Here is a 24902-nt window from a genome sequence, read left to right on the forward strand (position 1 = left end):
ATTATCTACCAGCAGCGCAAATGATTAAATACGCAGTCTGTCCTTCCTCCCACTGTTACACAAGTAATACAGTACCTAAGAGGCTCAAATTGACTGACTGTGTGAGCGTTAGTTTGACCCAAGGAGCCGGGATTCTCTCTATTGCCCCATTCCCTTTGACCACGCTTGCCCTACAGCTTCATATTTTTCACCTCACAGAATGGGAATCCAAGTAGGAACTCTCATGAGCAGAAGGATTTTTCCCCAGTATAATTATGTTTTTGGTGCCTGCTTTAGATTCTGTTCACACTCTTTTCCTAAGAGAAGTGCTTCAGAACAGTATCTTCCCAACCATGCCATGACTGGGTTTGTTCTTTGCAGTTAACAGGCAGTACCTCCCACTATTTATTTCATGGGTTCAGAAAGCTGTGAACAAGGTCTCCTTTCTCTGCACATTGTTCAGCCCTAAACTGAGCAATTCTGGTACTTTTCAGTCTTGCAGAATATTAACAATACCTTTCAGTCCAGAAAGAAAAGTTAAATGCTGGCTTAGCTCCTAGCTCTTGATTTATGAGATACAGGTATAGTACCTTAGTCTAGTATCCAGTTACTAGTCGCCTTATTTTCCAATGACAAATTCCCAAAATTCCTACTACAGTATTAACTGAGCCTTCCCCACAACAATGTTCAGGTTTCATTTATAACCTTTCTTCAAGTGGGGAACCTGAAGGTGCTCGAAAGCGCATTGTACAGAAGGAGTACAAGAGGTGCATAAGTTGCCTTTGTTGTATTCAACCTCTTTGTTCTCCTCAATATAAATGTCAAACAAGATCTTCAAACTCGTTGGAAAAACCTGTTTTCAGTTAGCTTTGTGCATCGTAAACTGCTTAATGTTCTGCTTCAAGCCAGGAGAAAATGCAAGATCAACACACGTAATCATTACTTGCTATCTAGCATTATGCATTCCAGCTAATAAGGAAAGACAGACTTCGGGCAGGCATTTCAGTTGTGAACTTCTGGCTGCCTATAAATAAATAAATCCTTAGAATGAGTAAATTAAACATTTTTCAAATAAGTAAAATCTATTACAAAGTCTGTGAACCAGAAATAATGCCACCAGAATTAGCCAGCTGCTTTATTTGCATCTTTGTGTTCTCATCAGCGGATTAGTTTTTATCCTATATTCTTAACAGGAATTTTTCTGCTCATTTGTAATTCCCGTGACTTGCATTTTCTTTGTTGTCCTCCAGCGTAACTCTCTCATGCATCTTCAGGGCCTAGTTTAAAACCTTCTCTTGCTGTGTTACTCACTGATGACTTGTTAATTATCTCATGCAATAGGAATGGTTTTCCATGAAACAGAGGGTGGAGGCTTTTGGCATCCAGCAAAGGGCACCGAAGAAGACCAAGACAGATTTCCGCTATAATTTTTTTGTTTTTACATTTGACAGAGCGTTGTAGAGAACTTGAATATGAAGAAAAAATAACTTACAAAGGCTGTTCTACAAATGTCACTTTAAGCCGGTGTGAAGGATCGTGTCCATCTTCAACAAAGTAAGGACAGTTGGGAGATTGTACAGTACTAAAGTTGTTTCTCTCTCTTGTTTGCGCAACTGTTAAGTAGCAAGAGTTGTTAACTACCCCTCCTTTACAATTCAGCCAGAAAAATATGGTTGGCATCTGCCCAGCAGTACAATGGCGCAGTGTAAGCCAGCTAACTAGAAACAATGCTAATAAGGTCATTTAGTATGTAGGGATTTACAATTTAAACACGGGATGTTGTCTCACTTTATTTTTATTTTTTTAATAAAACAGACATCGATGCTGCAGGTTTTGGGGGCATTTTTGGTTTTTTGTTTGGTTTGGGGTTGTTTTTTTTTTTTAAAGATGGAAAAAGTTGTTGGTTAGACTACAAACACCTGTTTTCAAATAGCCAAGACAGCAAAATAAGAAATTTATCTTCACCTAAATACATAATGTCACTTCAGTTGTCTCACATTCTCCTCCTAATAGTGTAACTCAGGGATATTTGACAGTTACAAGCGTGCTGCCTCAGTCCGTGCACTTCTGCTTGTTCGTGAGGAGACTAATCAGACAGGGAATCTCCAATAAAACTGAACTGACTGCAGCAGTGTTAGAGTTCACAGCTATTTGGGGAAAAAAAACTTAAAATGTTATATTCTCAACAATCCAAGCAAATACAATGTTCAAGAATAGGAAAGCAACGAAGGGTTTTCCTTTTGCAATAACTAATTTAAATCAATCCTGAAGCTAAAAGCTGTCCCCTTCAACGTGAGCGCAGGTGTCCTCCAGTATTTTGAAAACTGAGTGAGTGACTTTTATCTTGAGAATTTTCAAAAGGGCTGTTGAGCCTGGACAAAGATTTTTAGAGCTACTAACGTTCATCACAATCACTAAGAAAGTTGTGGTTGAAAAAACAGTTTTGTTTTAATGGAAATCAGGCAGACTTTTTTCCCTTTTAAAGAGGTTTTTACAAAAATACTTCTTCTGTAACTCTCGTTCCCACAGCTGAATTGCAGCCTAAATTTATACAAGTTATCACTGACCAATAAAATAAAAAAAAATAAAAAAAGGAAAATCTAGGAGCAAGTCCAGCAGCGCAGTTGGCTGAACAGAGTCAGAAAAGCAACGGTGTAACAGAACAACAGTATTATCAAAGAGCATCTAAATCTCACCCGCTCCTTTGAGCTATCACTTCACCAACCTCTGCTTTATTCCTGCTAATTCAGCAATAGACGTGCAAGCCCACTACTACGTGAACTGACCTCACAGCCCAGAATTTACATTATGCCAAACCTGACATTATACGCTCATCCGCTTGAATTCTGGTGCCAACAGTTCAGAGGAAAAAAAGGGATTTTCCTTCCTCCATGAACTGTGCAAAAGGAACCTGCGCAGTTCAGCCCCTCATCACACCAGAGACCTTTTGCAAACTGTAAGCAGTCCAGTGCACAGCTTCAAAAAAGAACTGTAGGGTTACTTTATTATTTTCAGAAGTGCACAAGGAGAATGGGGAAATCAAATCCTGTTAGTTTTCCAGTGAGGTCTGAGGCCTAACAGCTACCAACCCTTTGCAAATTTAGTCTCAAAAAGGAAGGCAGAAACTCAGTACGCCTGAGCTCCTGCAGTGGCCAGAACACAAGAGTCAGTCGCTGCCCTGTCTGTAGTTCTGCCCTTGGCACAACTATTGAACTCTTAAGGGTTGTGCGCTTTCCTCTAAATGTTCCACCGTAAGAAAAAAATAAATGTTCAAATACTTAAAAAGCTGCAAGCCTAAAATAATATATACAAATCCTAACTGATCCTCCCTCTCTTCCAAACAGGTTGAATGTTGAGGAGATGATGGTCACCACAGTATGCAGCTGCTGTAGGCCACTACAGCTTCTGAAGAAGGAATTCCAACTACCTTGCCAAGACCCAGATAACCCTGGAAAAAGGCTCACTACAGAAATCATTGTATTTAGTGGCTGCGTTTGTAACTTTGACAGTTGCATACATTAGCCAGACCTCCAGATGGCCTCAGATACTTTTTTTTTTTTTTTTAATTAAACACTGATCACAATTTAACACTTCCACAGTGACTGCTCAGTGCTGGGAGTTCTCCTGTATTGATTTTACTGGAGACCCTTGCAGTGAGGCTTTCTGAGCAGCTACCTGGAATGTCAATGAAGTGAACTGATAAATTATTCTGATCAGGGGTGGGGGTTGGGGGCTGGAGGGAGCAGGAGGGAAAAAAAGAAAAAAGAAGGGGCCAGGTGGGGGGGTGGGAGGGAAGACCACTTCAGAGTGTCTGGCTTTGCTCAGGGTGGTGTTTAACCAGAGGCTAAAAACTGGCCTACACACTGTGCAATAACAGAAATTTGACTTCCAAATAAAGTAGAAAGAATTGAATTTGTTTGTTATTTGACCAATTATTTTAACTGAAAAGAGGCTGTTATGTTCGTTACAGTTGCACTAGGAGCAGTGGAATAGCTCATTATTTCACTGGGAAAGGAGACAACTGAAAGTGGACTTGTCCACATCATCCATACGCAGCTGTTGTCAGAGAGCAAGGTGTTACACGAACCAGAAGCTAGTTGTGAGGTGCATGCAGACCCATCATCATTAACACGGACACGTAGCGGCTTTTGGACAAAGCAGAAATTTGCAGGGCATTTCTCTGCAAGAAGTTAAAGACCACATGTCTAACAGGACACAGGTAGTTCGCTCACAAGTGATTTCTACTTGCCACTGGTAGAGCATATTCTTTATTACTTTGTTTGCAATTCATTTAAAAAAAGTTGTATGAACGCATAATAGCTCATAGTGCCCAGGTTTGGGTTTGTTTTTCTTCCTTTTAGCAAGTTTTAGAGAAGTACCAAGAATCTGAAGCATAGATTTAAAGTTTGAGGGAGGTTATTTAGCAGTTTAGATATTCTTCTTTTACAGCAACATCAACTTTTTTTACAAGTCCTGCCTATGTGTAACACAGGTGTGTGCTTCATAGCCCCAACCATATGCCCCTGTTACACCAGTTTACTGCAGCACGTACTATTAATATACTTACCTGTGTTACCCACTCGAGGAAGAAAGATTTTGACGTCAAGGTTTTGGGTTTTTGTTTTGTTTTGTTTTTTTGACAGCAGAGTATTTGTAACATGTGACCAAACACACCAACAAAAAAGCCATAAAAAAACCCAAACCCTCACTGGGTGAGCAGAGAGCTGTAGGCCAGGTTAAGACTTAACTGAACACAACCCACCAGTAGTTTGCAGGAAAGAATTTACTATTACACATCAAGTGTTGTTCCAGAACCACCATTCCATGCAATTATTCTTTACATTTCCATGCCCCCAGACAGAAAAGGACAGTTTCATTACTGTTCTAATCATTTATTTAATCTTAATACGTTCTTCTGATGAATATAGTCTAATATATAGTCTTCTATATGAAAATTCTCCACTTAATTTGACAGAACTTTGTTTTATACAAATAAGACGATCACCATAAATGTTACATACTGGAGTGTAGGTCAAGAATGAACATGCGCTACCTGTTTTGCTATTCAGTTATTTTCACATGTCAATGCCTGAAAATACTGTACTTAAAAACAATAACACTGTTTACTGCAGAAATTACTTTGTCTGCTTGACAGGATACATCACTTTGGTAAGTTAACCATCATTCACAAAAAAATAATCAAGAATTTGTCCTTAATTTTTTCATGTTTCTGCTCATGGCTTCATTGAGCTGACATTTAATACAAAGCGTGAACAGTCATAAGCTTAACACAGTCACCACTGAAAAGACACTTTCCCGTACCCCCCTCCTTCCCACATTTTAGCACAGCTTGAACAAAAGCAAAGTGAACTAAAGTAGTGCAGTGTCTCAAGGTGTCCTTTAATGAGGGCACAGAACATTTTCAGAGGGACAGATACACAACAGGATTTGGAAAAAATGAAATAGAAGCTCCTCCCTGTCTTCGCTAAGACTGCCTTTAGTTCAGCACATCAGATTTTTAACGCAGCAGCCAACAGCATGGTTAAGATAGCAGGACTATTAAAGAGACACATGGCATCCAAAGGACAAAACATAAGGTAGTCCAGTAGTATTTTGCCAACTGCCCAACCTGACTGCAAGAACTGCTCATGAAGGCTTTTCAAAGACAATGTCTGTGACCAAAAAGTCTTGATTAGATCCTTGAAAGGCCATAAAAGGGCCAGTTGTTCAAGAGAACTTTTGCAGAAAGACCAGGTCTATAGCCAAGTTTTCAGCCCTAACATCCATAGTTACCAGCCATTTCTGGCAAAAACAAAACAAAAAAGCATCTCCCCAAATCCACACGCCACAGCCAAACCTTTCTTCCTCATTTTTCACTTGCACTCAAACCAAATTATAATTACCCAGTTCCAGCATTTAACTCAAAGCACTGAAGGAAAAAAAAGCAAGGCACACTCAATCACGTACACTGCTGTCCCCTGCTGTGCACTGGGCAGCATGACAGGAGCTTCATTTGAACGTATTTTCAATGTCATCACTATCACTCAAAACCTTGATTTCACGGGCATACTTGGCTGCACGTGTTGTGAGACACCAGTCCCAGCCTTCCTTTAAATAACCTTAAGGAAATCTTGATCAGAGGTTCACTTCTCATGTCAGCAGCAGCTGACGTCCACTGTGACCTGCAGTACTCGCTGACAGCTGCCCGCAGTTTCTAACTGCGCTACTTCACCCGCTTCGTTTTAGCGGCCTTTGTTGCACCTCGAGGCTCAAAGAGCGTGAGCCAGAGCTGCATCCACTCACTCCTGCAGAGAGGCTGCAAAGAGTTTGCTGACGTGGAACAAGTTACAAAGGCTTTGGTTGTAAAAACCACTATAAAAGATGAACTTTCGGGGGCCTTCTACTCTCTTCTATACCATGTTGGGTATTTTTACCACCACTGACAGACAGTAAACTGTTCAGGTATCAGTTATTCAACCTTTTGAGTTTTAACATTACTGTACACTGGGGAAAAAAATATTGTTTAAAATTAAATTTTCATCTAAGAGTGCATGCCTTACAACCCTTCAAGGGCCCATTTTCTTCCCACTTCTCTTATACAATACCAGACTCTGCAGTTAGTTATATCACATCATTAGCACTATTACTTGCTAAGTCTGATGGGAAACAGAAAAAACACAGAACAGAATATTTAACTTCGGTTTGACTAATAATGAACAAGCATGTACTCATTCACCACCTATCAGAGAAGCTCACCTCAGTATTGAGATAAGCAGAAGGATTAAGAATAGCTTTTGTGTTCAATCCACTTTCCAAAGATCAGAAAACATTAAGATGTAAAGGATTACAAGATTAATACTTTAAGACTCTGGTCCTGCGGCATTTTCCAGATACAAAGATTGGCAACACTCAACATAAACATTCAATTCGATCAAATACATCTTGGAATCTGCCCTTCCATCCAGTACAAGACTTGCGGCAATGTTCAACTTTACAAAGTTTTGACTCTACATTAATATCTGAATTAACCTTTACTGAGCAGCGTTACACTGGGGTCCTGCAGCTCAGAGCAGAGGGAATACCTGTTAAAGGCAGAATGTTACTAGCCATTTCCAGTTGAAATCCTTGGTTACCACATCTAAATCAATTTCCCTTTAACAAGTTTAAAAGCCTGACCTCTGCAAAAAAAAAAAAAAAAGGAGCACAAGACACCCCCTCCCACCCTTTGTGTAACACACGAAAAGCCATTTTTAATGTAAAAAGTCACTTCCCTGTACTGTACATTTTAATTTCAAACAAGGGTCAAGTCCTATTAAGGCAGGGAGCTGGTATTGGTTAACATTGCAGTACTCAGACAGTGATGTACAAGACATTTATTTGCAGTATGATGACAGCGATATAAATGGAAAAACCCAAACTGACATGGTTAATATTAAAACTGTTCCGACAGCAATTCACATAATCTCTGAGATACAGCTTCTTTACTTGTTCGTAGTGTGAGCCTATACATCTGAAAAAGAATATAAAATATTATTTACTTTTTAAACACAGTTTGGCGTTAAATGAATGTACAGTCAACTAGTGAAGACTAGCAGTTAACTCTTACTTGTTTTCTTAGATTTAGTAGGAAAAAGACCTCAAGTTAAAACATGCAGAGGCAGCCAGCCACTGAGTAATACAGTTTTTTCAAACCGTAGGCTGGAGTACATCTTCAAACCCTTTGAGAGAATTACCATTGTTCTAATAGTTTTAGGCTTTAGCAGCAAGGTATTGTCTGAAGTTTTTCATTAAGACGACTAAATGTTGTGGGGGAAAAAGCGTAAAGACCCTCTACCGCCACTTCTTCAGAAGACAGGAGACTGCCACCCAAAACTTGCTTTTAGGCTTATTTAACTTTGATAAAACCTCTACCAAAATGCTTGAGCAAAAATATTCTTAACATTGTGTTTGTTTTCTCGTTTTCTTTTAGCCCATCATTATTAATTTAAAATGGCAAAGGGAATTGTAACTTAATCTTGTCTGAGGAGCACAAAACAACAACATTAAATGTTTCCAGCTTTCAAGAGAAGATGAGACTCCACGGGCAGTCTAGAGTAATACAGTTATGTCTTCCAACAGGAAAGAGAATTGCTACGAAGGCACAGCTTACCAAACTGGGCCAGGATCAGCTGCTACAATTTCATTTCTGGTTGGAGTGTGCGGTCACAATTAGCTACTGCAATAGTGATTTTAAGTAAATACTTTAAGGAGTTTCAGATATAAACAGATATTTAGTGCCAACAGTAACTTGTATTCAAGCTGTAGATAAACAGATACCTGTGCCTGGAGGTTGGGTTCAAGGCGCAGCAAGCATCCAATCTGAGTGGTTTTTGTATGTATGATACCAGCACCAACAAAGTTGGCAGGATTGGGATCTACCTCCTCAAGTAGGGCCGATCCAAAGCCAATTATCTACAAAAGAAACCCAGAAGATTTAGAAACGGGGACAGCAACACCACATCTACCCAAGCACAGGCACCACCAACTAGCAAAACAAGTAGAACAATTTTTATTTGAAGTGTTCAGGATGTTAAAGAATTATCCAATACCAATTTTATCACAACAGGTTTTTGAAGTGTCAGAGTGACCCTTATAATGAGCTGTTCCTGAAAAAAGAGTTCTTCTTGAGAACAACTGAGAAATAAGTTAAGATTCAACATAATTCCTGTTTTTGATAAAGCCAGCCCTGTCTTACACTACTCGCTTCTGTTTTGCCTAAGACAGCCAGTTCTACAAAGAGTCAGTTGTTTTCTTTTTTAACTGATAACTCTAGGATAAATTAAGTCTTGGAATATCTTCCAGTTCAGTGTTAAGCACTGAATTGGTGTTTTCTTAAATAGCTTCAAGTTTCCAGCTGCTATACCTAATTCAAGCCACACAAGAAACAGTCCATTCGACCTGGCACTGCCAAGGGTCCGTTACACAACACTTTAAAAAGTTTATATGGCAACTGGATCATCTAAGATGAACAAAATTTGCTTATACCACTAGGCTTACGCTACAAAGAGACATACCACGCTTCCACCCACCTTTGCTTTAGTGATCTCTGCGTCCATCGGGTGTTTTGCTTTAAAGATATTCTGTACTTCTTGTTTCGGACTGCAAGACAAGATGAATACATGGTATAACACGTGTATTATGTACAGCACTGTTCTGTAGCAACTAATTATATTGGGAGAGTTTATGACTCCCAGGATTACGTACGGGATGGGGCACTGCACCAGCTACATTCACAATATAGCCCTTTTTTTTTCCCCCCTTGGCCCATCACAAGAACCCCAAGCACAAGTACAGACAAATTCTTACTTGCTCAGTTGCTTCCAACGTTGAAAAAAGTCTTGAGAAGACATCTCTGTCGGCTGGAAAAATTTATTCAGTGTGATGGGTAATTTTACTGAAAGATTTTGAAATGTTCCACCATATCTGCATATGGAATAGAAAGAATATGGTGTATGCAGCACAGTGTCAGCAGTCTCCCAGCCTAAATCAACCAAACAACTGAGGATGAACACTAAGGTGCAACTGTTTATGATTAAAATCCATCAACTGCAGATAATGTTATTGCTAAGATACAGTTTCAATGCACTGTTAAGTATATTTATTTGCTCTGCTTAGACGGCACATGAAAATGAATTGGCAGAACTTCTAGTAAGGACATCTCAGTTTCAACAATGGTCGTTATCCTTCTAGTTAGCACCCATCAAAGGAGTGAAAAATATATCCCTGTGAAAACATACCAGTAAGAACCAGTTTAGACTGGAATAACAGAATGCAGCCAGAGACTGATGTTGAGTGGACATAACGAGATTCTATTTTTGACTGCATGTGTTTCCAGTCCAAGTTGTTTGCAGAAACGTTCTTGTTTTCAGAAGGAAGAAGTTACTGTGTATATTCTTGTCAAGATTTCTTAGGCAAACAGGAAGACTGTTTTATACGGATAGCGGAAAGAGAAGTCATGGAGATGTTTCATCAGTAACTGCTTCTTGATTAGGGGGTGGGTTTTTTTAAACCACATTGTTCCAAGTGGACTCCCTAACTCCCCTAGGAGCTTAAAGCTTTGAGAGATGATTTTTTAAAGTCAGTCGCCTACGCAAGACAGCTTTACGTGTCCACGTTCTACAATTCAGTTAGAAGACCAGGACAAATTTAACATCTTTCATCTAATTAATTCACTAGCATTTGAATCCTGTGTTTTACCTGAATTGAATGTTCAGGATCGGAGCTTCCATGAAGTCTGACACACATTCGATGTTCACAACCTGTTGAACCTGTGCACCTCCATCCACTGTGGGGTCAACAGGTTTTGTCTGAAGATTCAGGCATAAGAAGTGGTTAAGGAAACTGATCAATGAATTGATAACTTCAAAAATTAGCAAATCCTCCAATAAGCTACATGAGGCATTAGCATCATGGCCACCCATTCTCTACCTGCTACTGAATATTCAAAGCTCAATTCTTGTACAGCAAAAAAGGGTTTGGGGTTTGTTTTTTTTATTTGTTTGTTTTTTTCATACTGACATGCCTAGAAACAATAACCCCCCAAATTCTCAGTTATACGGATATTCTTAAAGAAAGATACCCTCAAAAGGGTATGAAAGCACAGACAGACTTCACGATAAAACCCATTGGACTATCTCATTTTGATGTGAACATTACAGTGATGCTTTGAGTCAAACAAGTTTGATTACATAGTCTCCAAGAAATCTTAAGTTTGCACTACCAAGCATTAAGGATGAACTATAAATTAAGAGCTATTTTAAAGCATCATCATCATCATTGTATACATGTTTTCTTCTACCTCCACCTCAAGTCTGAGATTATCTGCTAACGCAGGACTCTAAGGACACCACATCTAAACCCCTGCTACTTCATGACAGTGGAGAAAGCTACAGAGTTACATTACATATTTATTCAGCCAATTTCTCCTTATATTCAACAATAAAATTTGTGTTTGTAGCCAGAGCTTTAAGGAGAGAATCTTCTGTCTCTGCTCAAGACTTTTTTTTCCTACTAGAAAGTTCACTTTAGAGGGTTATCAGCAAGTTTCTCATTTCTTCATGTTCAAGAACACTGTGCCTTGATCCAGCAGCTTTATTACACTTTTGTGAGGCATAAAAGCCAAATAAGAACAGACATATGCTACTGCATTTAAGGATATTTGACTGTAGGTCATCTGAGCAGATTACTGTTGGAGTAAAATTCAAGAACTGTGTTGATGTCTTATTTCCATAGAAGATGAACATACGTCCTAGAAAGAAAAGAATAAAAGATATCAGAATTTTTAGGTACTTCACATGTAATCATATTGAACTATTTGTGCTTCAAGTATGTAACACAGTCTTCACACTTTTCTTTAAAAGAACTTCTGAAAACAAACCATAATTTACCTGGTTTATCCTACCAAGATATTCACAGTTCAACATGAAATAACTACACCATCAGACCTCTTCCCCAGTAGCTGTCACACAGGCAGTTAAAATGATCAGTGTAAGTCTTGCAGTTGCCAGATAACATTACTTTCTATATAAAGACGTTATTATGGTACCAAAAATGATGCAGAAAGGGAGAAGCAAGCAATTCTAGTGCTGGCCTGTGTTCAATTCCCAGCTCCTTCCTAGATGTTTTCATTAACTTGTGTATTAATGTATTATGATAGACATGTTTGAGATGTATTGTGTATCATATTATTACACTAAGCTATACTGTAAGATATAAAAATTGAGGAGAATGGTCCTTTGTAACGCTGGCTGTATGAGACTTGCAACTTGGCAGCAAGAGCTGGAGCTTACAGTACCACTTAACACTCCCATTTCATCTCAGCTACCAAGACAACCAAAGAATTTAAGGAAACTACAACCCACACAGAAGCCAGGGACACACAAATACTGAAGGAGTCTAAGATAGGTTAGGCCTGAAATCACGTTTCCCTCTAAGCAGCCAAGAAGTAAGTCCTATCTGCAACAGCATGCTGGCATTGAGTTGATAATGCAAGACACCTAATCACTTGGCCTGAAAGCTCTTACCCAGATTCTGTCGAAATTCAGATTTCAATCCAATTTGTAGCAACTGATTTTCAAATAAGACTCCATTATTTTTACACACAAACCTAGGGGCAGAGAGGGAAAACATACTGTAAATTGAGCCATATTAAACGATATTTAGAACCCCAAAATTCAGGGTTTACACAGAGGATGAAGATTGTGGTTAACCTAGAGTGCATCAGTCTGTGAGAGAGGCCGTTGCAGAAAACTGCAGTTAGAAACAACAATTTTACAACCAAAACCACCACTTGTAGGACACTAAAAGAACTGAAATTCTTATTTGATAGGATGTCTGAGAAACTACGAAGGAAGCCACAATATGCTATATATATATACACACACACACACACACAGAGTCTACAAAGGACCAGGCAACAGATTAGGATTTTTCTTATTCATATTCTTGACAACTTCTGAAACTCATTAGGTTGGTGCAGAATTGAAAAGTTTGAAGCTTTGACTGTTTAAACCTGAAAGAAAAAAGAATCCCTTGTTTTATCAGTTCTGTATCACATAAGTCAACTGAGAGCTGTATTTTTTTTTCCATTTTGAGAGAGGAAGCCCATTCTGCAGTGATTTCAGTCCTTTTTGTCACTCTTCACTTAAAAGTAGAAGAGGTGGTCAGCAAACGTTAGCCTTTTGCATACACGGCATTTAACATACTCCCAAATATCAGTATTTTTGACAATTTACTCTTTTATGGTTTTCCTTTATTTGTGAATAGTTGCAAAAATTAATATACAACTGGCATTACCTCATTTTAGAGCAGTGTGCCAGCAATGACTCTTAAAGGCAACTCTAACCTGTGTATTCATGAGCTTGTCAAAATCCACAGCATCTACAGAGGTGTTCTAGTCACAAGTCTGACAGTACTTGTTTCTCTAGTTTTGCTGGTATTAAGTTAATGAACAATATAGTTTTGCTTTATAACTATATTCTGGAAGTTGCCCAGCCTTGCAAGGTTTTAGTATTGCTTACTTGTGAAAAAGCTCATCAGCATCATGCACAGTATCAGCTGGTTCCTCAGAAACTACCTCAGATGAAGCCAGGTCAGGGCTAGTTCAGGCAGCACAAAGGAAGAAAGGCAGTAGCGACAGAGATAGCAGGAGTTAGTAAAGACAGCTTAGTGCTTACTTCTTTCTTTTACCTCCTTCCTCAAAAATGGCACTGTTAAGTTTAATGCATGAAGAATTTATTAGCTGCCCTAGCTCAGTACACTTAGAAAGGTACTAGGCAACGTTTTCCCCCACTTCTCTCTCCCACCCCACCCCTCCCTGATTGTTAGGAACCAGCAATTCTTCCCGAAGACAGGAGACAGCTGAACATGGTCAATAGCTTAAAATTATACCTCTTAAAGAACTAAGTCCTTTTAGGTGTTTAATTGTGACAGCAAAAAAGTTTTAGTTCAAAACCATAAATGTAGATGTAATTACTACAAATGTGCGCTTCGAAGCGGAGGCCTCATCAACCTTAGTGGCACTTCTAATTATAGCTGCGCGATCAGTTCTTAAAAACACGCAAATATTAAGTGTAGGCAAGAATATACGGGCACACAGAGAATGACTTACCCAAGTAACAGATTAGAAACAAAAGTGACAACAGCACTAAAAAGAGGCAGGAAACTGTAAAAGGCAACTTCTCAGTATCATTAGAGAAGCATTTCATCATCTACAGACAGACCAAGAGGTTGGGCAATGCTATACTTTCTTCTGCAGAAAGAGAAAACTCTTTTTAGGTAACTTTTGTTTATGAAGCTACTAGTAATGGTGTATCTTCTTAAAGTCTTGGTATTGTGTAGCATGATTAAACATCGCTTATTGCCTTCCAAGAGAAACACAGGATCAAGTCTTAATCGCTGCAAACCCGCAACAATGCATTGCCTAGTATAAAATTTTGATGAAAGTCTCAATGATCCAGGCAGATTACTTTCACTAGTTATGTCTTTTATATTCAGATGCACTGCAAATTCGTCATGACATCATTCAAAATTTGGTCCTTGACAATAGTGGCACGTTCTTTGGCCAATGAGATAGATTTTTAAAGACATTCTGTAATCTCATACTATTTATTTCCAAAATTTTAGCCAAATAACATTTGTAGCCACAGCAGCTTTTAATACTAAAGGGATTAACAACACATTGCATCTACACTAGGTAACGTAGTTAGGAAGATATTTGTATCAAGTCCCCTTAAAAAATAAAAGAGAGAAGCACTTGGGTTCCCCCCCACACCCCCACCTTTCACACCTGTTTGTCAGACAGTAGCAGAACAATTTAAGCATATCTTGAAATTCTAAGAATAAGTATCTCTGGATATAATCCATCTCGCTGCTCCAGTATCAGCTTGCCATAAGTGGAGAGACAGAAGAATACTTTATAGAAATAAGATCAGAATAAACATATCCATATCAGGCCAAGATAACCCCCAAATTCAAGATGTATTGAGATGCACAAGCAGCTTAGTTTAAAAAAGAAGCAAATCCAGCATGAAAACTAGGCAATACTGTGTGGCTAATATCCTCAGGCTGATTATTACAGACTTGGTTTTTCCATGAGCAGAGGTATTCAAGCACAACCCAGCACAGAGTTCAAGAACACCTCTCTTGCTGCATAACTACCACCAAGGAATGCATTCAATAAGCTGGAATAAAACCAAAAGTTATTGTACGGATTTTTTTCTCTAATCCTGTTTTAACAGGCCAATTTTTTTTCAGATTCCTCACAGGGTGACTTAATTACCTCGCAAAGTTGTCATCAGAACCAGGAGCAAGAGGTGCAACTGCAGAAGGTGAATCTGAAAATACATCCACCAGCAGGCTACCACTAGAGGATGGTGGGGGAGCTGAATTGGCGAGAGGGGCAGCACCCAGGCCCAGCAGATCTGCAGATGGAGAAGGAGTAGACTAGGGAAGACAAGACATTTTAGTGTTACACTGTAGCAAAACTAAAACAAAGCTGCCTCTTTTGCATAGACAACTAAGCTATGACGAAGTGCCTCTCCCCACCCCAAATCAAGCTTTGAATAGATGTAGGAGGCTTCGTGAATGCAGTTATCACCTTGCATTTCAACTTAAGGTCATTTACAGATGTGGTTTTCTTTTCTTCCTTTAAAGAGAGTTATATCCATCTAACCATTAAATACAAAAAATAAATTCATTTGTCTCGAATCTGATTCTGCAGAAGAAAGAAGATAATGTTTTTCCTCCTCTCTTCTCCCCTCCTAATTTCAAGGGAATTTAAATACTGTAGGGAATAAAATTCGAGTACGTTGCTTTTCTTTCATGAAGAATCAAGCAAGACAGTGGCTTTTACACAAACCTAAATTAAAACATCACAGCATCTTTAAAATTGACTTTCAGTTTAGTCCTGGGTTTTTAAAGCTTGGCAAACCTTAGAAACAATGTAAAACCTAACCAACACAAAAGCAGAGCCTGCGGCTAGTTCAAGCTGTAAACACTAAAGGTAAAGGCAAGACCTTTAAATTATTTTTTTTCCCCCTCAAATAGAACAAATCGAGTAGCCAGGACACAGAATCATGCATCAGAGGCTGAATATACGTGCCCAAGTTACACGCAAAAACAAAGCACAGACTGTTAAACAAAGTGTTCACGTACTAGACATTAGCAACCTATGATATGCCAGATACGCTGAAGGCGAGTCATGAGATGCATTTGGATTGAGTCCGAAATTTTGGTTTTGAAACCCAACTCAGAGTTATCATATACTGCAAAGACTGGATTTGACGAAACATAACGAAAAACTCCCTGGCAAAAAGTGTTTAGAAGCCATTCAGTAAGAACTACTGACAACAAAGAGTTGAGCCCCAATTTGGAACACATTCTCAGCATCTAAGCCAGGGTCACACAAAGCCACTGATGAAGTTAACATAGCAGAGTTTCTTACATGGCTGCAACGCATAAAGTGAAGCTCATAAAGCACAACACAATTTTAACTGCCAGTCACCTCAGTCAATTTGTCATGCAAATAATATTTGGCAACTTTTCTGCTGGAAAGGTATTTCTGTCCATTCAAAGATGTTGTGCTTGGAACATCTACTCATACATACTGCAATGACGAAGAGTTAAAGAATTATCCTTTAACAAACTGGGCAGGGAGTGTGCTACAATATTTCCTCCTCTGAGGCAATCTACGACTACATCTCAAATGTAATTACAAGTTATGCTAGTCATTAAAACCAGAAACAACTATTACATTATGGGAATGATTCACCCTACCAGCTTTAATTGACAATAAAATCAGAAGTTTCCACTCAGAAAAAAACAAGACTGTGGCCTTGTCTACCCTAACTGAATTGAAACAGTACTGTCAAATAGACAGTAACACCACTATATTGATTTAAGGACACCCATGTTAAGTCACATGTTGTCCACTTTAGTAAAAACAATAACAACCCAAAACAAGTTGCAAACTATCTACTATGTTAGACAAAGCAGAACAGCTGATACTTTGAAATTCAAGTTACTCCTTTTAAATATGTTAATTTTATCATCTCACCTTTATAGCAATTTCACTAGCAAGGAAATAGCCATTTCTAATTTTACAGCAATATTTTTCAGAGTAACAATGTAAAAGGGACTTTTTTTAGACTGCAGTTTGTCCTCATTTATGCAAGAGTTCCAAAGAAAAACTACATCCAAGCATGCGGTGGGGGGAAAGCAGCTGTATATTCCCCTGCTACTTTATAGAAAACACCCAGTGTCTTAAAATTTGAGATGAGTTTTAAAGCCCTAAAAAGCCACTTTAAGGAAACCATTCTTCTCTCACTTGCACGCCATCTAAATTAGTGAAATAACAGCTTTTAAACTCACAACAGCACTGGCATTGACAGAGGCAGGTTCAGCACTTCCGTTCATATCAGAGCTCCTCTCCTTTTTGATCTCTTCCAGGTCAGTAACTGTGCCTGGGCCTTTCTTCTTCTTGAGTTTAGCCAAAATAGAAGACTCCCTCTCTGGAAAGGGAGGCATTTCTTCCAGCACTGTAGCCTTATCACAGAAAAAAACCAAACATATTAGCAGACCTAACAGTCCTTAAGTCAAGTGCATCTAGACTGAAACCACAGAAAATTACCCAAGGATCTAGCCAGACCTAAGTATTTATTAGCCGTCAAGACTAAGTGTGCCATGCTCTGGTCAGACCTGATAACACTGGATCAGAACTGTGAACTTCTAGAGACAAAAAAAAAAGGGGGGGAGGAAGGGGAAACAGTAAAATTACAAGTTTATCGCCCACGATCAAGTAAGTCCTCAAAACAAAACACTAGCCTTTTGGTATCTGAATACTGTAGGACCCTCTACTACACCAGCCTTCAGCTTTCTCTGGCTTTGAGGCTCCAGATTAGCATACTTTAATTGTCATTTGTCCCACTAAAGCAATAACAACTTTGATTTTAGCTCTAAATTAAAGATGACTGCCGCTGCATTAGGTAGACTAAAAGAATCAGCGCCCACACTGTGGATCCTTAATCCTACATTAAGATTTCTGAGCAATCACGCAAGTTTTAGTGGAGTTTACTTGTTGACAGAAGATATGGCTAAAAAGTTCTGCCTAATAAAAAAAAAATAATCTTTATACCTACCAATATATCAGTACTTGCAATAGTACTGAGCCTCAAATACTCAACAGCTCTCTGCTGCAGCTCAACATCAGCATTCTTCAGCTGACTGTCACTGCGCAATACATCTTGAATTGTAGTTTTGATTTCTGGAAACAGGTTCACAAACTTGATGTAGGTAGACAGAAGCAGAGCTCGGGTAGGAACACTACACAGATGAAACTTGGAATGTAGCAAGTTGAACTGGATGAGGGGACTTAAAAGACGGGAAGAAAAGAGAATTCATTCAGTTTTTGTAGACACGGTAATTCTTAATGCATTACTAGCAAGAGCCGAATCATTCGTTAACTGGCCTTTAGAAATATTAAATAGATATTAGATTCTTTACAGAAAGTGTTACTACGTCACTTCAGTATTTTAGAAGGTGTTTTACCTTGATCTTGGATCACCTGCTATCAGATTTCCAAATTCTCCCAAGATGTAGCCACCTACTTTCACAAGATTCTCATGGCATGCTGGAGCTTGAAGGGCCTGGAAGAACACATTAATAGTCAAGGATCTGTAGAGTATCAAAAAAGGATCTTTTCTGTTACTTCCATGTCCAGTTTCCTTGTCTACTTTCCTGTAACAGCACATCATAGGTCTTAGGCACTACAGAGCACTTATGAGAAAAGCATGATAGATGGTATGACTTTATAGAAGATTGTCTAACATAAATATTACTTAAGAGAACTCTTAGGCCCATCTAGCAGCACTATGGACTTCTGAGGACAGATACAGCCATTTAGGTTTCCCCTTACATCTTTAGGGGTGTCAGAAGGATGTTAATTTAAACCTTGCAAGAATGTGCTGAAGTTGTCCAAGATAAAAATACTGTCTTTACTGAGTATGAAGAAACATACATGAGTTCTGAAAGTCAGCTTAAACATTCAGGAAAGGAAATAAAAAAAGCAGAAAGCCCATATAAAGAATCCAAATAAAGTCAGAGCAATAAGACCAGACATTTGAGAGTGTTCTCCTTTAATAGTTCAAATTCCAGTTTTATCAGATCCTGAACAGAAGGAATGGATACATGCTTCCAGAAGGATCATCAAGTTATCATTTTTGAGTGTTTTGGATTCCTGCATGCAGAAAACTCAAAAAAAAAAAAAGGCAGTAGCAATTTGCCCTGTAGAAGGCTTCTATTTTTACATTTCAGTAATTTTCCAGGTAACGTAGTTTCCTTACTAAGCCACCCAGCAAAACAACAAAAAACCCAGCATAACACACCTTGCCCTCCCTCACCAACACCAGAACAGTACCAGGTGTATTCTACGTTACTGAAGCCAGAGAAGCTTCTCATCAACTTAATACAGTCACTGGTTCTGAAAAATCTGTGATGCTAGTTTTACAGAGAACTTCATCAATGTTTTGTTGAAACATTCACAATCATATCTTTACTCCTCCCTAACATGGGGAAGCATACACACCTGCTAGATCGTGTGGTGTTTACTTAATTCCTACATCATTTTGAAAGTGAATTGAAAACAGTTATTCTCACCTCAAAAACAGTCTTTGCTGCATACCCTTGAACATCATCCCTGTTGATGACAATCTGAATAACTCGATACCACACTTCTTCACTGACATAGTCACCAGCAATGCGAATCAGATTCAGGATTGTATCCACATACCAGGTATAATCCACTGCATACTTCTCAGCTAGAATTGCAACTTTCAGAACCTGAATACATGTAAGAGAATAAAGAAGGTTAACTAGCTTCTAATATAAGCTACACATTAAGTTTCACTTTCATATACATCTAGTGATACCCCATGGCAGCCCAGAAGCCTCAGGTTCAGGTGCATCAGCTTGCCTACTTGCTCTCACAGCTAAGGTAAAAGATGAACATTGAAATTCTGTGCCAGAACACACCAGCTACATAATGCTTTCCCCATAATGCATTCGAGTATGTCGCATCTGTGGCTCTTCAACTGCGTACCTAAGCAATCAAGAGCTATTTATTGAACAGTTTTGTTTGCTATAAAGACACTATCACTGAGACAGGACCAAGAAGGAAACTGGAGAAAAAAAGTGGAAAAATCAAACTAGCAGAAACAGACCAGAGTCAAAAATGTATCTGACTTTTTCCTATAAGCTTCCTATAATCTGAAGCAAACAATAAGCATAGGAAGAGACCTCCATATAATTTGTTATCAGTTGCATTTATACTGACCTACTCTTTTAAGAGCAGTAAATTAACATAATGAAATTCATATTATCTGCAAAGTCAGAAAAAAAAATAAGGAAACGCAAATATCTCACAATTTCTTCTCTAATGGAATAATCAGCAGTCTCCAAGTAATTGAGCATTTCAGCCACAATCTGTTGGGCATTGCTTCGGTCACACATCGCATACAGGAGATCTACAGCTCTTTGTCGTACACTCACATCTCTTTCAGTCTGCAAAAAGAAACACAGCAAAAAGTCAAGATGATTTCATCTTTATTCAGAAAGCACATCCAACTCACTGAAGAGATGAAACTTACTATAATCCATAGTCAAGTTTGAAACAAATGCGTTTTCTTAATTTTTCAGATGCAGAATATCCTTCATATAAGCTATGAGTTTCTCATATTATCCTCACTTTCAATCACCTAGAAAGAGGTCACTGGAGACTCAGACAGCTTCCTGCTCTTAGATAATATTACAAAAATTCAAATCATCAGGTTCTGTTTCTGTAGTATACATATTCAAATCTGAGCAAATGCTGAAAGGATGGAGAAGTTTGCACAGAGTATTCCACCACTACCCTAACTAGGGCGAATGAGTTTGTGGTCCACTGTGCACTGGGTAAATGGTACCACTGGCCACAAATGCGCTAATAACTGGCTGAAACTGTCCAATGTCGCCAGGCCAACAGGCAATTAGATACCTGCAGGTTTAGTACTGAGCTCACCTTGTATCAACAGAAGTGCAGCTAGAACAGATATGTACTTTAAAGTCAGATAAATACCTTAATATGCTACAGCATGAGCTTAGAAGAAAACAATACATGAAAACACTGAAGTGTGCAAGTAAATTCACATGCCAATCATCCTTCCTTTTTTGACTTCTGCTTTTTCACATAAACACGGCCTCAGAATGTGTCTTTCTGGTTTCTTGACTTTCTGATTCTGCAGTGGAAGTTGATCTCCTCTACTGCTCCCTAAAAGCTACTGCAGTGAGGAAGTGTGTCTGAGACCAGCAAGACAGTAATAAAACAAAGTCTTTGAGCATTCTGTTTTGAAATCCCACATTTTGAAAGAATCATTCCTCTTCAGTCTACACCAAAGCCTTATAGGGGCCACAGCTACATGTATCAGATTTACTAGTAAGCTGCAGAAATAACTGAAGCTGACCTCCATTGTTGCCAGCACAGCAAGATCTTGCAGGACTAAGGAAAAAACCTAACGCAGACTTGTGAGACTAACTCATTTGGTCCCCAAGTATTATTAGCTTAATTGGGGATGGGGGGCTTGGGGCAGTGGGGGAGAGGGCACTGAGGCAGGGGAGAAGACAATACTCAGAGATTACACACTTAAATATTTACCTTCAATGCATTGATAACTGTTTCTATGTGCGTTTTCACAGCCTCATGTGAGAATTCAGAGCTGGCAAGCGTGCACATGCTTTCCAGTGCTAGGTAACGCAAATTAGTTTCTCGGTGCTGCAAGAACTGACCTAGCTGGTTACAGGCACGGACTAGTAGATTTGGCTCACTGCACAGAACAGGAGAGAAAGTGAAAGGGTTAAAAGCAACAGGTTTGAGAACACCCAATACAGAATACTATTTCTGCGTGGAAATTTCTTAAAATGCTTTAAAGTGTCTGCTAGAATGCCCTGATGGTGAAATGAAAATTCAGATACTGCGAGCAAATAATCTCTGTTGGATTAGAGTGATGGGGTCAACACAACACACCAGAAAAAAAAAAAAGCAGCAAGAAACAAAGCAATAAAAAAAATATGCTGACAGCAACACAGTTCATAAACACTGTTCAATTCCATTGCTGTGGTTGTGTTCCAATCTAGCAAACAACTTCATATTCTGTTTTCCCCATTTCCCCCACCAGTAAAATTCCATTTAGCGTTCAAGACAAAGCCACATCTTTTCACATAAAAAAAAACCCCTCTCATAATAGAAGTGTTCTCACAGCTCACCTGTCATGATGTATAATTAAGCTTATTGCCTCAAACAGCACAGCATTCTTTGCATTTGAGTGTTGTACTTTTTTTGACTTTGGTGGCTCCTGTGCTTTGTTAAGAATAGTTTCCAGGCATTCTGTTAGACGACCACGTACCGCAGGGTCTTCTGGAGAAGAACAAGCCGTTGGACAACTTCATTTTGCTCAACCCCCTAATCCCTACCTTAAGCCTTCCACCTTGCTAAATCTAAATTAACTGAAGTATTCTGATACATTAAAAATGGTTCACCCTCCTCCAATATACAACTGGCAAAAGAATTCTAAGCCACAGTTGGATGAGAAAAAAAGCCAAATGTGATCTCCACTATAATATATTTCAAGGCTTTAATACAGTTGATAACATTAAAGAAGGTCTAAAATGGCAGTTGCAACTGGCTTGTAAAATGCACACTGGTTTGACACTTTGCCCTAAGCTATATGGCCTTTTGAATTATACTGTGTTTAATTTTAACAATCCGAAACACTCGAAAGTACAGACTCAGTATCCTTGTCTTAAGACAATGGGCTTGCACTCCAAGTTACAGTAACACTACAGCACAGTAGCTCTTTGGAGACGGTGCACTGCATAAAAGAGATGACCACTGTTGTGATTTGTGCATTACCTGGAGGTGGATAGCACTGTAACAGCCTCAGAAGTTTCACAGATAACCAAGGAGCAGGAACAAAGTAGTACGTGTAGTCCTGAAGATCTGTTGATGCAGAAGTTACAATCTGTAAAATAAACAGACAGTATGTCAGCTACTGAAGTTAAGTGATGCACAGTCATGACAAGGACCCAATGAACACTGTAGGTCACTTTTGACAGAGGCTTACAAAACTATGTCACTAGCAATTTTTAATTCATTAGATTAGTTAGGTGCAAGTTATCATACTATGGGTATACCATCAGGTTGCCTGGTAATAGAAATTCAGTTTTACAGATACAGTAGTCCAGGAATTTTCTTCCTGAAAGCATTTTGAAGAATTGCTTTTCTTAAGAATGAAGATGACCATCTTGTAATGCCAAAACAACAACATTTGACTAGAAGCTTGACTTTCTTTGGTTCAGCAATTCATAGATTCAGACAACAGAAAGCCTAAATATAGCATTACAGTTGACTGCTGATGGGTGAACTTGGAATTCAAGCACAAGGTGCTACAACAGACTGAACCAAAAGTAGAAAGACCAACTAGCACCTTCAGTAGGATTCATATTCCAGAGCAAAGAACAGATAGCTTTCACAGAAGAGGTTTATACGCATAGTGAAATGTGATAAGGATTAGATTAGGTTTCAGAGGGAGCTACCTTCTTCATGTATTTCTTCCCTCTCTGATTCTAGGGTAAGCATGAGTTTGGCACTAGCTTTGCTCAAAAAAATTCTATGTCGGTCTTGCTGCTCCAGTACAGAACAGCTTTGCACTTCCCTCAGCACTCCCTTGCTTTCTAAGTATTAGACAAAATCTTCATATTTGAAAATAAATTAAATTTCTCTGAACTACAAGTAATTTTGGATAGAACACTGCATAAATCTGTGAAGTAATATCCTCCCATGTCTTGCATACCTTTCAAAAGGCAAATCAAACAAATTAGTAACAAAGTTTCCAGCATGAAGATGCTAACTTACAGAAGTGTCTCTCCACTCCTCCCTACACCACCTGCCCCAGCTTAACCCCCTACGCCCATTTACAGATTATCAAATGCTTATAATTATTAGCCTAGCAGCAGCTCAAAAGAGGGAAGAGGAAGAAGATTCATCTTGTAAGAAGCTTACATAAAGTTAAACGCACAGGCTATATTTTTGAGGGTTCTGTGCGGAAGTTCACAGAATCAGTCTGTGATCCAACTATTCTTTGGTGTTATAGTAACATAAAATGAGGATTAAAAACCTCAACTGCATCTTGAGGATTCCTTCAAATACAAGTAGCTGAGAAAGACACCTTTTTGGTACATATGCTTGGAGCATAGCAAGGATTACATCAAGAAAGTTTGGGCTAGCTAATACAGTTTTCTGCCCTGGTAAGCAACAAGTGTTAAAAGAGATTAGCTGAACCAGTTATATGAAGTGAAACTGAATCATCTTCACTTTTAATGGTACACTAAACTAATCTGACCTAGAAAGCTGAATAAATAAGCAACAGTAAGCTAACCTGACCTAGAAAGCCAAGTAAATTAAGCAACAGCAAAGTATTATCAGGGCTATCACTGGACTCACTCTGCTTAATCTAGACACTGCCAAGGAGACTGAAGTTTTAAACTCTTCTGGGTTCTTCTGTGCCAAAGTCGTGATCAGACTTGTAGCTGCCGTAACCACACCCTAGAAAAAACCAAAGTAATACATTCAATTTTGTAACAGTTTAAGATGCTGCCCATTAACACATTTCACTTCAAGTATTTTTTAATATATAGCAAAACTAAGTTTATCTCCATGACAAAAGTCTCACAGTAAAAAGCCCTTTATTTGGCTACCAGTTAGACTAATTACACATCCTCAAAATCCAACAGGATTTTCAACAATATGATACTGCCATGCTCACAGAGCATTTCATGCTATTTTTGTATTAGCTTTGCTTCACGCTTGGATAGTATTTCTAAAATAACAGAGAGCTGTACTAAAAAAGTCTGGATGCAAATTGTCTTCTTACACAAGAGAAGAATGAGTAGAAGAAATAGGATGCAGCACATCATCCAGGAAAGAATTCTGACAACCCAACATGAAGAGAGAGCTTTGTATAATACAAACATTTTATATCACTGCAGACTAAAGCACTCTTATTACTGCTGAAGCACAGATCTTAATAGCCTTGATTTCATAAAGTAACTAGACAGGGGGAAAAATAAGACTCTCTTATCTAGAACAATACGTTTTTCTGAACAAACAAGGTAAGAATGACAACATGGACACCACAGGACAAGGAAGTCCAACGACTGGCAAACTGGGCCTTGCATTTTTAGTGCAGGTTTAATTTTAAAAGGCCTAGGAAAAATCAGTATTACACCTGTGCAATGCGACTTCAGATCACAAGACAAGATTAATTTACTTACAGACAGAGCAAAAGAAGAACTTGTGC

The 24902-nt window shown here is 38.7% G+C and overlaps 2 protein-coding genes across 4 annotated transcripts in view; one reads left to right on the forward strand and one right to left on the reverse strand.

Annotated features, from left to right (window-relative positions):
• Positions 1 to 3501, forward strand: part of MUC6 (mucin 6, oligomeric mucus/gel-forming) — a 78396-nt gene extending 74895 nt beyond the window's left edge. The window contains exons 40-41 of the mRNA XM_054201459.1: positions 1431 to 1533; positions 3324 to 3501. Of these exons, the coding sequence (XP_054057434.1) occupies positions 1431 to 1533; positions 3324 to 3501 (281 nt within the window). The remainder of the gene's footprint in view (positions 1 to 1430; positions 1534 to 3323) is intronic.
• Positions 3502 to 4850: 1349 nt separating this feature from the next.
• AP2A2 (adaptor related protein complex 2 subunit alpha 2) overlaps positions 4851 to 24902 on the reverse strand; it is a 51105-nt gene continuing 31053 nt past the window's right edge. The window contains exons 6-23 of one of the 3 annotated variants that reach the window (XM_054198418.1): positions 24047 to 24148; positions 22457 to 22565; positions 21811 to 21961; positions 21203 to 21371; positions 19936 to 20073; positions 19171 to 19353; positions 18064 to 18161; positions 17655 to 17886; positions 16888 to 17061; positions 14798 to 14961; positions 13038 to 13115; positions 12042 to 12124; positions 11187 to 11266; positions 10216 to 10349; positions 9325 to 9441; positions 9048 to 9117; positions 8296 to 8430; positions 4851 to 7489 (exon numbers count right to left, since the gene is read on the reverse strand). In XM_054198418.1, coding sequence (XP_054054393.1) covers positions 7412 to 7489; positions 8296 to 8430; positions 9048 to 9117; positions 9325 to 9441; positions 10216 to 10349; positions 11187 to 11266; positions 12042 to 12124; positions 13038 to 13115; positions 14798 to 14961; positions 16888 to 17061; positions 17655 to 17886; positions 18064 to 18161; positions 19171 to 19353; positions 19936 to 20073; positions 21203 to 21371; positions 21811 to 21961; positions 22457 to 22565; positions 24047 to 24148 — 2295 coding nt within the window. In that variant the 3' untranslated portion in view covers positions 4851 to 7411. The remainder of the gene's footprint in view (positions 7490 to 8295; positions 8431 to 9047; positions 9118 to 9324; positions 9442 to 10215; positions 10350 to 11186; positions 11267 to 12041; positions 12125 to 13037; positions 13116 to 14797; positions 14962 to 16887; positions 17062 to 17654; positions 17887 to 18063; positions 18162 to 19170; positions 19354 to 19935; positions 20074 to 21202; positions 21372 to 21810; positions 21962 to 22456; positions 22566 to 24046; positions 24149 to 24902) is intronic. The other 2 variants (XM_054198417.1, XM_054198416.1) reach the window with 2 other exon arrangements.

The sequence above is a fragment of the Rissa tridactyla genome, chromosome 4 (genome assembly GCF_028500815.1).
Source record: "Rissa tridactyla isolate bRisTri1 chromosome 4, bRisTri1.patW.cur.20221130, whole genome shotgun sequence".
Lineage (NCBI taxonomy): Eukaryota > Metazoa > Chordata > Aves > Charadriiformes > Laridae > Rissa > Rissa tridactyla.